The sequence below is a fragment of the Siphateles boraxobius genome, unplaced genomic scaffold (genome assembly GCF_051911475.1).
Source record: "Siphateles boraxobius isolate OS27281-9 unplaced genomic scaffold, OSU_SipBor_1 66, whole genome shotgun sequence".
Lineage (NCBI taxonomy): Eukaryota > Metazoa > Chordata > Actinopteri > Cypriniformes > Leuciscidae > Siphateles > Siphateles boraxobius.
The window spans coordinates 33,671,202-33,683,308 of NW_027509193.1; the positions used below are offsets into that span (position 1 = coordinate 33,671,202).

Below are 12,107 nucleotides of genomic sequence, written 5' to 3' on the forward strand. Positions count from 1 at the left end.
AAGGTCATGCCGAAGAACGAAACAATCCAAGGTCATGCCGAAGAACCAAACAATCCAAGGTCATGCCGAAGAACCAAACAATCCAAGGTCATGCCGAAGAACCAAACAATCCAAGGTCATGCCGAAGAACCAAACAATCCAAGATCATGCCGAAGAACCAAACAATCCAAGATCATGCCGAAGAACCAAACAATCCAAGATCATGCCGAAGAACCAAACAATCCAAGATCATGCCGAAGAACCAAACAATCCAAGATCATGCCGAAGAACCAAACAATCCAAGATCATGCCGAAGAACCAAACAATCCAAGATCATGCCGAAGAACCAAACAATCCAAGATCATGCCGAAGAACCAAACAATCCAAGATCATGCCGAAGAACCAAACAATCCAAGATCATGCCGAAGAACCAAACAATCCAAGATCATGCCAATTCACCAACAATCAAATCCAGTAAAGTGAGTTAGCTACGTACAAAGAACGGGCCCCAGTACTGCAAACACAGGGATATTAAATAGGGGAACAAACATAAGAGGGTAACGAGGCAGGCAGGTGGGGAAAATTAAACAATAACGAGATAACAAGATGGGCGTAGTTTGACAATTGACAGGAGAGCACATGGCACAAGGAAATAACATGACAGCCATGTGCTCACAACAGACCAGACTAAACAAAAACACATGACAAACCGGGAGTGTCACAGCTCTGTCACTAAACCAAGAGAAAACAGACAAGGGTGACAGAACTGTGACAGTATCTCATCACTCCTTCGAACAGGAAGGGGGCCGGATCAAATTACAGTGCCTGACATCGTACCTGCAAGTTAACAAACCTCTTTAATGTTAATTTTAGTGATCTCCGTCTGGCGAAGTCGAACATCATTAGTGGCAACGTGAATAATAATCTTAGAGAATTTACGATTAGCAATAGCCAGCACTTTTAAATTTGCTCTGATGTCAGGCGCTCTGGCTCCCGGCAAACATACGACTATGGTGGCTGTTCATGTGACTGTAAATAAATCAAGTTTTTTAAATGACATTCAGCATGCTACCACAGAGTGGCGCTTTGGTCATTAAAACCAAGAACTGCATAACTTAGAACCCATATCTCATTGGGCAGTCTTCCCCTTTTGAGACCATTCGTGAGACATTTTAGTGGGCAAAAGTGTGGATAAATAACATGGCATTGTACTTAAGAAATTCAGTGTTTGAGACTTTGCTGATAGGAATTGACATGTTCTCATGAGTATTCGTATGTATTTTACCACACATACATTTACCTACGTTTCCATAGACGCTGAAACCTACAATATAGATGTATTGAAAGCACTACAACAATTATTTATGTATGAACAACTTTACAGACTTACAAACGTGTACAAATCCTTATTTATGAATATTAAAATTGTGGCATTAATATCTTGATTCTATTGAATTCAATTGTCATATCAATAACATTATGTTTTGAGTTGAATTTATGAGAAACTGTTTACTCATTCACTTAATTTGTGGCCCTTAACCTGTTCAAAAAGTCTTGAAACTTAACACACGTTGAAATTGTCGGCCATCAGGGTCACTGATGGCACAAGTGACCACACAAGATGACATGGTGGGGTCATAAGTTGTATTTGAGGGGCTCTGTAGCGTACCCATTTTTACCTAAAGTAGCCAAACTTCATACACTTATAGATCTCATCGGGCCAAACAACTTTTGCACTCCAAGTCATTCGCCAGCCCAATAGGAAGTCGGCTATAATGGGTTGTTTATAAAAAGCATGATCTGGAATTTGATATACTCCTTGTAGGGGATTCATCCGATCGCCACCAAACTCAGTCAGCATGAAGCCAAGATATGAGGATTCTAAACTGCGATCAGATTTTCGATATCTTCGCTGTCACTACAAATTTACATCAGCATCAGTTTTGGGTCCTATTTACAAAAATCATTTATTCCCTCCCTCTACAACAGACTCATCATTTAGACAGTGGGTAACTTCCGGTCTAATATGCATCAAAGATTTATATACTGAAGGTTTATTTAACAGTTTTGAGAACCTCTGCAGACTGTTTGACCTCCCACAAAGCCATTTTTTTTAGATACCTTCAGATTCGTAATTTTGTTAAGAACAAATTTCCACCTTTCCCTGATTTTCCTCCTACCTCGCCCTTAGACAGTCTTACTCTCAATTTTAATAATAAAGGATTGATTTCCATATTATATTCCCAGCTCATGTCTTTGAAAGGGTACAATCTCGATAAAATTAAATCCAAATGGGAGGATGAACTGGGCATAATGTTGTCTGAGGCTTTTTGGAGGGAGGCATGTAAAAGGGTCCACTCATCATCATCCTGTCTTAGGTTAGGGCTCATACAATTTAAAGTGCTTCACAGGGTTCACTTGAGCAAGGAATGGTTAGCGAGAATATATCCTGGGTTAGATGCAGCCTGTGCTCTTTCTCTCCAGCCAGTCTGACACATACATTCTGGTCCTGCTCCTCTCTAAATAGTTACTGGGAATTGGTTTTTAAAACTATCAGTGAGGCTCTTGGGGTGACATTGCGGCCTTGTTCCTCAATAGCAATTTTTGGATCTCCCAGTGACATTATAACAATTACCTTAACTGCAACCCAGAGGGACATCATTGCATATACTTCTTTATTGACCCGCAGAAGAATCTTGTTCAGTTGGAAATCCCCTACCCCTCCATCTGCAACAGTTTGGCTAGAAGATTTGATGTTCTTTTTAAAATTAGAAAAGATAAAATTTACATTAAAGGGATCTGTGGACAGATTTTATTTGAAATGGGAACCTATTTTGTCATATTTAAAAAATCTGGAAGAATTACCCAGTTAACCTATTTTCCATGTATCTCTCTCTGTACTTCTTGTTGTGTCATCGTATTTGCTGCTTTGACCTCAGTGTAGTTTGTCTCACAGAATGGCAAAATTATTATCATTTTTTCTTCTCTCTCTTTTGTGTATGCATTTATACTGTAATAGTGATACTTTTATCATCATTACTTTTGTTTTGGTTGGTATGCATGGGTACATGCCTTGAAATGGTGTAGTGGCATAATGGTTATATTTTGACTTTGTAACCTGACGCTGTGTTATTATGTTGTATTTAAGCTGCCTAGGGATGTTTGGGGGGTGAGGGGGGTTATTATAGTTAAAATTAGAAGGAGGGAAAATGTAACTTTCATGGTTTCACTGTATATTGCTTTACTCCTTTCAATAAAAAAATAAAATAAATAAATAAATAAAAAAAGATTTTCGATATCAAGAAACGGTTTGGCTTTTTTGGCAAAAAAGTTACGGCAAAAAAAAGGAAACAGGAAGTGTGTTATAACTTCTGCCTACATTGATAGATTTTGATGAAACTTCAGCTGTGTGTTCGCTGTAGGAAGCCGATGACATGGATGTGACTATTGTGAGTCAAAGTCATAGCGCCACCAAGTGGCAGATGTAGTGATGTCACTGTCAAACTGCTTTGAAATCACCTTCTTATTTTTACCCGATTTGCTTCAAACTTAATCAGAATAATGCCAAGACACGGCAGATGTAAACCTGCGAAAGGATTCTTGATATCTTGAATACTGTTGTTATGGCAACGCATCAAACTTTTATATTTCTTTTGGGTATTTTTGAGACTCTTGGCATGCTTCAAATTGCATGAAACTCGACACACATAATCAGAGTACACAGGTAGACATGGGCAAAGCCTTAAAAATGGGCATGTAGGAGCGGCTCAGTAGCATCACCTTTTAACTAAAGTAGGTGGTTAGTTTTACCTACAGTCAACAAACTTGGTAAATACTGTATATGTACCGAGGGGACCAACAGGAAGTCAGATATTTTAGTTTGAATGTGGATTCTTGGAATCAAGCTCTGAATTTTTAACTACTGCTCCAAGAAGCCTCATACGATTCACACCAAACTTTCTCAACATGATGCCAATATATTGAAGATGTTAAATTTTGAACGGGTATCTTGAATGGAGTTGATGAAATAAAATAATGACAAAAGGGGAAACAGGAAGAGTCTCATATATTCTAAATAATAAATTATACACCATTTATTTCTATATAAAATAATACAAATAAGAAGTAAAAAACACATTTTATTCTTTTTCATAAAATGCATTTATTTGTGCTATCTGGTTGAAAGAAATAAAATAAAATGTAATACATATATTCTAACCACTAGTTTGCATCATAGGCCTATATTTAAACAGGGTTGAAAAAAGCCTTGTTGCTGAGAAGTTTTCAGACATAATTATCAAAATGTTGAATTTTCTGGCTCAACTAACTGGTAAACTGTCTCCAACTTTAACTCAATCTGCCTCTAACAAAATAAAGGCATAGAACTAATTAATTTGTAGTGCACTGACAACATAGTTTTATATAATTAAATAATTTGGTTAATACAAATATATTTGTACTTGGAGTTCTTACAGAAATTTGAGAAGAACTTTATTTCCCAGGTTAAGTAGGACCGCACCTGCGGAATGATGCAAAATTCTTATCTTAAAGGGATAGTCCACTCACAAACTTTTTTTATCAAATGTAATATGATTCCTTGAATGGCAATGGGCTGTGCTATATATAATTTCAGAATGAGCTTAACACGTTTTGTATCACAGGTGCATATGAGAATCGAACTGCGTTCGAAACATTGGACATTGGCTAGCAGCTCTTGAGATTCTTCCCCAAAGAGATGCACCAAGTCTACACTGATGGATTACAAAGTTGTTTTAATTGCCGTTCTTGGTATTTATTTATTTATTATAGCAAAAATGTTATGAATATTATTGCTGCCCTGCAGTGTGGACTTTTTTTTGTGTGAGTTGCTTAGTGTGTTAAACAGTGTTCTTCTGACCAAGTGGTATATGATGTAAAGGCAAACTTTTATCTTAGCCTGAAAACAATATTAGAACAACTGACCAAGCTACTAGTATGCGTCACAAAACAGCCTGCTTCTTTATTTTCAAAAGTGCCAGGATTAAGGATGCTTATTGTATTCTATGAATTTGTCATCATTATAAAGAATATACAGCAAGGAAGCCAAATGTTCATAGAATGCATTAAAAGGGAATAGATAAGCACAATGGCCCTATCAAATCAAACAAAGAAATCCAAAATCTCAGCAATAGACTTTTTTCATGTTAGTTAATTTCATTTATAGTTGTGTAAGCAATGCATTTATTATAATTTATTTTGGTGTCATATACTGCGGTACAGTGCGTGATTTCACTGTGAATTCATAATGAAGTGATGCATGAACACTATTGGAAATATGTCCAGTGCTATGTGACCACTTGCTTCATTAAATAAACCTTAACCTGGTGTACATTAATGATCATGATGAAAGTAATCAAATATAATAGTGCAGCAATGCATATCTTGATGGACTGATGTTAATTTTGGTATTGATGTAATATGCACAACAGGGTACGACTTTACAAAGCACGGTGGCTCTCAATTGTGCATACACATTACATAAGACGTATTGTAATTTTTTTTTAATTTTTGCCTAACCATATTCATGTAACTTGCTAAGTTGGTAAAAGGTACAGGATTGTTCTTACTTCTGCATGTGCCCAATCCTAAAACTTATCTGCCCCATAGATTAGTAGTTGTCTCTCTGCACAGTCTGTATTACTTTATGACAATTAACCAAAATTATTTATAAAAGTCATCCTGATGTGATCAGGCACACTTTGTGTAAGGTGTACGTGAATATCCAATGCAGACATTATACTGAAAGCCTGGATTAATTATCTGCTTTAAAATGTTTGAAAAGGGAATCAGAGCCTTCATAAAACAATCATCAATAATCTTTTAACAGCCAATTAGTTTCCCAGGTGAACGATGTTTCATGAAATTAGTTATTTGCCCTAATTGGACTGATGAAGGCCTATAAAACACACTTATCTCAGCTATATGTTTTTTTGCATTTGTAGTATCTGTTTGGTTTTGGTCTTAGAAAGTGGATGTTGGGGCTTTGGAGTACTCTAGGTTTTTTGTTCGCCATGGATAAAGGGTGGATACAGTGAGTTTATTCAATCAATCTCTGTTTGTGAATGATTCAGTAAATAATTAATTTACTTTATGCATTTTATATATATTCATTTAGGTTACCCTTGTTTGTAATCTTCCTGCTCTTTTTGAGTAATGCTCATGGGTTTGAAGGTAAGATGAATGTTTTGTTTTTTCCCTCTCAAAGGATTTTAAATTGTTAGGTTTCTTTTTCTACAAGTCTTCTATTTTGTCTAACTCACAGGTGGAGCTCATTCAAATGCCCACCACCGGTGGGGCGAACCTTCTGACAAAACTTTCTCACCTCGTGCAGTCCAGTCTTCTGTGTCGGAGGTCCCTGTGACTGGGATTTTGCCTGAAGAAGTGGGCTCTAGTTTATTCATTACCAGACCCCTGAAAAGGTTGAACTTACTCCAATTTGTTAAAGGTCGTGTTTCCAGCAGGCATGAATCAACGTCCCATGCCCAGACAGCTCCAAGCAGCTCTGTTTTAGCTTCCTTGCCTCTACCCTTTAATGAACTGTATGCAGGCAGTTTGACATCGCTCCAGGGTTCCTCCGGATCAGCCGCTACAGATACTACTAGTGTTTCTAAACAAGGAGAAAGTACTAGCTTCCCTGCCATACTTGGCACTTCTGGCCTGTCCACCAGTGATCAAAGCTCCCCTAGTTTGTACATGTCCAGCTCCCTGGAAACCTCTGGTGCTAAATCAGCAGAAGCCACTTTGCCTGCGTTCTCTCAGGAGAGTATCTCTTACAGCAGTTCATCTGCTCCAGGTGCCACGTACACTTCTCAAGGTAGCCCAGTGCTGGCTTCAGAAGGCTCTGATCAATCCATCTCCCCTCAAGGGGAAAGCAGTTACAGTGGCTTGTCTCAGTCTCAAGGTGCCTCAAGTCAATATAACCCAGGGTCGTATAACGTGCTCAGTTCTTCATCTGTTTCTAGTCAGTCTACCAGTGATCAGGGTACCCCCAGTTTGTATAGTTCTAGCTTTCAGGGAAGTTCGGGCAGTTTGTTGGAAGCTTCTAGCTGTTCTTTTCAAGGGGAAGTGGCAGGGCTTAGCTCTCTTGTTGACCTGTCTCCCCAATCACAAGACAACTCTAGTCAGCTTCTACCTTCACCCTTGGAGGTCTCTAGCCAGTCTACTAATGCTCAAAGCACTCCCTGCTTGTTTATGGGTGGCTCTGAGAGCGGTTCAGATTCTCAGTCAACCGGTCCTGCTTCACCTCTAGACACACAGGGTAGTCTCTCTCAAAGCATTTCTAGCCAGTCCACAAGCGTTCATAGTTCACCTAGTGTGCCTACAAGCACCCAGAGCAGTTCTGGCACTCAACTAACTTCCAGTAATTTTTTTCCTGTACAGGGAGGTAGTTCTACTTCTAGCTTATATCTGAATCCTCTGGGCACTCAGGGTCTGCATGCCCCTGCGTCCCGTACCAAATATGTGAGTTTGCCTGTGTCCTCACACCCAGCTGTTTATAGCCAGTCAAAAAGTAGCTCTGGTGCTTGGTTTGGGGGCTCTACTGGCTTTTCCTCCCAGGGAATGAGTAGCTCTAACAGTGGTTCTGTCCAGCCTCAAGGTACCACAAGTCAGTTTGCCTCTGGGTCTCCATCCAACTATCCAAGTGTATCACTATCCTCACCCCAAGGTGCCTCCAGTCAGTCTGCTACAGTCCAGAGTTCACGGAAGCAGTTTACCTCTAGCTATGGCACCCAGTCCGGGTCCTCTAAGCCATTCACCCTGCAGGAAAGGACCACTTATGGTGGATCAGTCCAGCCTCAAGGTACCACAAGTCAGTTTGCCTCTGGGTCTCCGTCCTCCCATCCAAGTGTATCACTCTTCTCACCCCAACATCCTGCCAGTCAGTCTGCTACAGTCCAGAGTTCACGGAAGCAGCTTGCTGCTAGCTATGGTACCCAGTCCGGGTCCTCTAAGCCATTCACCTTGCAGGGAAGCACCACTTATGGTGGATCACTCCAGCCACAAGATACAAGTCAGTTTGCCTCTGGGTCTCTGTCCTCCTATCCAAGTATATCACTATCCTCACCCCAAGGTGCTTCCAGTCAGACTGCTACAGTCCAGAGTTCACGGGAGCAGTTTACCTTCACAGGCAACTCTGGCACCCATGAAGGGCCCTCTGCTCCCTTCAACTTGCAGGGAAGCACCACTTATGGTGGATCACTCCAGCCTCAAGGTACCACAAGTCAGTTTGCCTCTGGGTCTCCGTCCTCCTATCCAAGTGCATCACTGTTCTCACCCCAACATCCTGCCAGTCAGTCTGCTACAGTCCAGAGTTCACGGAAGCAGTTTACCGCTAACCATGGTACCCAGTCCGGGCCCTCTAAGCCATTCACCTTGCAGGGAAGCACCACTTTTGGTGGATCACTCCAGCCTCAAGATACCACAAGTCAGTTTGCCTCTGGGTCTCCGTCCTCCTATCCAAGTGTATCACTGTTCTCACCCCAACATCCTGCCAGTCAGTCTGCTACAGTCCAGAGTTCACGGAAGCAGTTCACCTTCACAGGCAACTCTGGCACCCAGTCTGGGTCCTCTAAGCCATTGACCCTGCAGGGAAGCCCCACTTATGGTGGATCACTCCAGCCTCTAGGTACCAAAAGTCAGTTTGCCTCTGGGCCTTTATACTCCTATCCAAGTGTATCACTATCCTCACCCCAAGGTGCCTCCAGTCAGTCTGCTACAGTCCAGAGTTCACGGAAGCAGTTCACCTTCACAGGCAACTCTGGCACCCAGGAAGGGCCCTCTGCTCCCTTCAACTTGCAGGGAAGCACCACTTATGGTGGATCACTCCAGCCTCTAGGTACAACAAGTCAGTTTGCCTCTGGGTCTTTATTCTCCTATCCAAGTGTATCACTATCCTCACCCCAAGGTGCCTCCAGTCAGTCTGGTACAGTCCAGAGTTCACGGAAGCAGTTTGCCTCTAGCTATGGCACCCAGTCTGGGTCCTCTAAGCCATTCACCCTGCAGGGAAGCACCACTTATGGTGGATCACTCCAGCCTCAAGGTACCACAAGTCAGTTTGCCTCTGGGTCACCATCCTCCTATCAAAGTGTATTACTGTTCTCACCCCCACAACCTGCCAGTCATTCTGCTAGAGTCCAGAGTTCACGAAAGCAGTTTACCTTCACAGGCAACTCTGGCACCCAGGAAGGGCACTCTGCTCCCTTCAACTTGCAGGGAAGCACTGCTTATGTTGGATCACTCCAGCCTCAAGATACAAGTCAGTTTGCTTCTGGGTCTCCCTCCTCCTATAATTGTCATTGTGTACCGTTGTCCTCGCCCCAAGCTGTTGCTGACCAGTCCAGCCAAGCATTTCAAAGCTATTCTGTGCCCCAAAGCCAGAAGTCTCAAAGATGGCAGCCTTCACGAGGTATTCAGACCGCAGGTGCAGCTGCATCACAGGGTAGCGCTCTGTCTCAAAACTCTCCAATGCAGAGTTTGTTTCCTTCCCTGTCATCAGCAGGAGGCTCATCTTCAGGAGATCCTGGACCATTTGTTTCTGCACAGGGTGGCAGCAGCAGATATGGTAGCTTTTCTCTTCATTCCCAAAGCCCCTCTAGCAAGTACACCCCTGGACCTCATGCATATGCCAAGCTTGGTTCCTCTCCCCTAGCTGTTTCTAGCCAGTCTACCAGTGGTAAGTGGTCAAATGGCCTGTATAGCTCAGACTCTCTGCGAACCCAGGGTCTCATTGGTGTAGTTAAAAGACCCTCTAGACTCCTCTCAAGCTCCTTTTGACTCTTCAAGCAGTAACCAAATATCTGAGCATTTTGTGACCATGCAACACCCCACAGGTTCAAACCTAACTCCATCTGTTGGAATGTTCTCTGGTATCCCACAGACTGCACAGGCTCTACGTGAATCTGGGTCAGATGTCCAGCTATACAATCAACAAATTCCTCAATCCGCTATACTCCATAAAGGGCTAAGGGACTCTATAAAACAGCCACATTATGCAAAGTGTATATAAAATCTAATAAATGTTTGTAACAAAGTGTTTTTTCGTGCCGTTTTGGGTTTCGGCTACATTCAAAGGATGGAACTCTCTAGTTGAGTTTGTTTAACTTGGAAAATGGGTGCCATCTAGGGTTTTGTGTGCCAAATTGGTTGAGTCAGTTGCTGTCTCAATCACGTTTTGTTGGCATTGATTGTTTAACTAAAATTTGCGTAAGATTTAAAAGCAGTAGAGGCTTCGTGCTGTTTTCAGTCTCATCTCCTTTTTAAATCTCTCTGATCTCCATTGTGCTATTCAACATTTTAATTTAGTGGTTGTATTTCACAATGTAAAATGTCTGCAATGTTTAGTACATTGCAGTATATTAAAAGTGGCATGGGAAAGAAAAATATCAGCTATTAGTATATGGCTGCTCTTGGTGTTTAAAATATTGCTGATTGGTACCTGCCTCAAAATCCTGATGGCAACAATACTGTTTTCTAGTCAAAGCTTTAATTTTTTTTAATGTTTGTTATACTTTTGAATTCACCTCAAATGGTAATGTTTTTGCACCAATGCCAGATATATTAAGATTCATTGGTTTGTCCATTGATTCAAAAATAAAGGATTTAATACATGGTTAATCAAATTTAAAGTTTATTGGGCAAGTGAAAAACCATTGCAAAAAATATCTATTGGCCAGAGATTTGAATCAATAACTTTACTGAACTTAACCTGAGGTTTAAAAACTGAAGATAAAAATAGCTTCTAGATTAAAAGATTTGTTATAAACTGAAGTCTGTATAGTAGTTGGTGGGGATACAGGGTTTAAGAGACATAAAGTGAGACATTTTAGTGGGCAAAAGTGTGGATGAACAACATGGGATTGTACTTAAGAAATTCAGTGTTTGAGAGACTTTGCTGATAGGAATGGACAACATGTTTTCATGAGTATTCGTATGCATTTTACCACACGTACATTTACTTACATTTCCATAGACACTGAAACCTACAATATTGATGTATTGAAAGCACTACAAGAATTATTTATGTATGAACAACTTTACAGACTTACAAATGTGTAAAAAATCCTTAGTTATGAATATTAAAATTGTGACATTAATATCTCGATTCTATTGAATTCAATTGTCATATCAATGACATTATGTTTTGAGTCAAATTTATGAGAAACTGTTTACTCATTCACTTAATTTGAGCCCCTTAAACTGCTCAAAGGGCTTGAAACTTAACACACGTTGAAATTGTCGGCCATCAGGGTCACTGATGGCAAAAGTGACCACACAAGATGACATGGTGGGGTCATAAGTTGTATTTGAGGGGCTCTGTAGCGTACCCCTTTTTACCTAAAGTAGCCAAACTTCATACACTTATAGATCTCATTGGGCCAAACAACTTTTGCACTCCAAGTCATTCGCCAGCCCAATAGGAAGTTGGCTCTAATGGGTTGTTTATAAAAAGCATGATCTGGAATTTGATGTACTCCTTGTAGGGGATTCATCCGAACGCCACCAAACTCCGTCAGCATGAAGCCAAGATATGAGGATTCTAAACTGCGATCAGATTTTCGATATCAAGAAACGGTTTGGCTGTGGCAAGGCAAAAAAGGAAAAAGGAAGTGTGTTATAACTTCTGCATACATTGATAGATTTGGATGAAACTTCAACTGTGTGTTCGCTGTAGGAAACAGATGACATGGATGTGACTATTGTGAGTCAAAGTCATAGCGCCACCAAGTGGCAGATGGTGGGATGTCACTGTCAAACTGGTTTTAAATCACCTTCTTATTTTTACCCGATTTGCTTCAAACTTCATCAGAATAATGCCAAGACAAGGTGGACGTAAACCTGCGAAAGGATTCTTGATATCTATAATACTGTTGTTATGGCAATGCATCAAACTTTTATATTTCTTTTGGGTATTTTTGAGACTCTTGGCATGCTTCAAATTGCATGAAACTCGACACACACATCAGAGTACACAGGTAGACATGGGCAAAGCCTTAAAAATGGGCGTGTAGGAGCGGCTCAGTAGCATCACCTTTTAACTAAAGTGGGTGGTTAGTTTTACCTACAGTCAACAAACTTGGTAAATACTGTAT

The 12,107-nt window shown here is 40.8% G+C and overlaps 1 protein-coding gene across 2 annotated transcripts; it reads left to right on the forward strand.

The window, feature by feature from the left end:
• Positions 1-5,980: 5,980 nt before the first annotated feature.
• On the forward strand, positions 5,981-10,051 carry LOC143722350 (uncharacterized). Of its 2 annotated transcripts, XM_077213764.1 has the most exons (5): positions 5,981-6,049; positions 6,134-6,189; positions 6,281-7,739; positions 8,763-8,923; positions 9,341-10,051. In XM_077213764.1, exons 1-5 carry the CDS (start codon positions 5,991-5,993, stop codon positions 9,790-9,792), a joined length of 2,187 nt encoding a protein of 728 aa, XP_077069879.1. In that variant the 5' UTR covers positions 5,981-5,990; the 3' UTR covers positions 9,793-10,051. The 2 variants fall into 2 exon arrangements, with proteins under 2 accessions (XP_077069879.1, XP_077069880.1); XM_077213765.1 differs by lacking the exon at positions 8,763-8,923 and having other exon boundaries at positions 6,281-7,684.
• Positions 10,052-12,107: the final 2,056 nt, after the last annotated feature.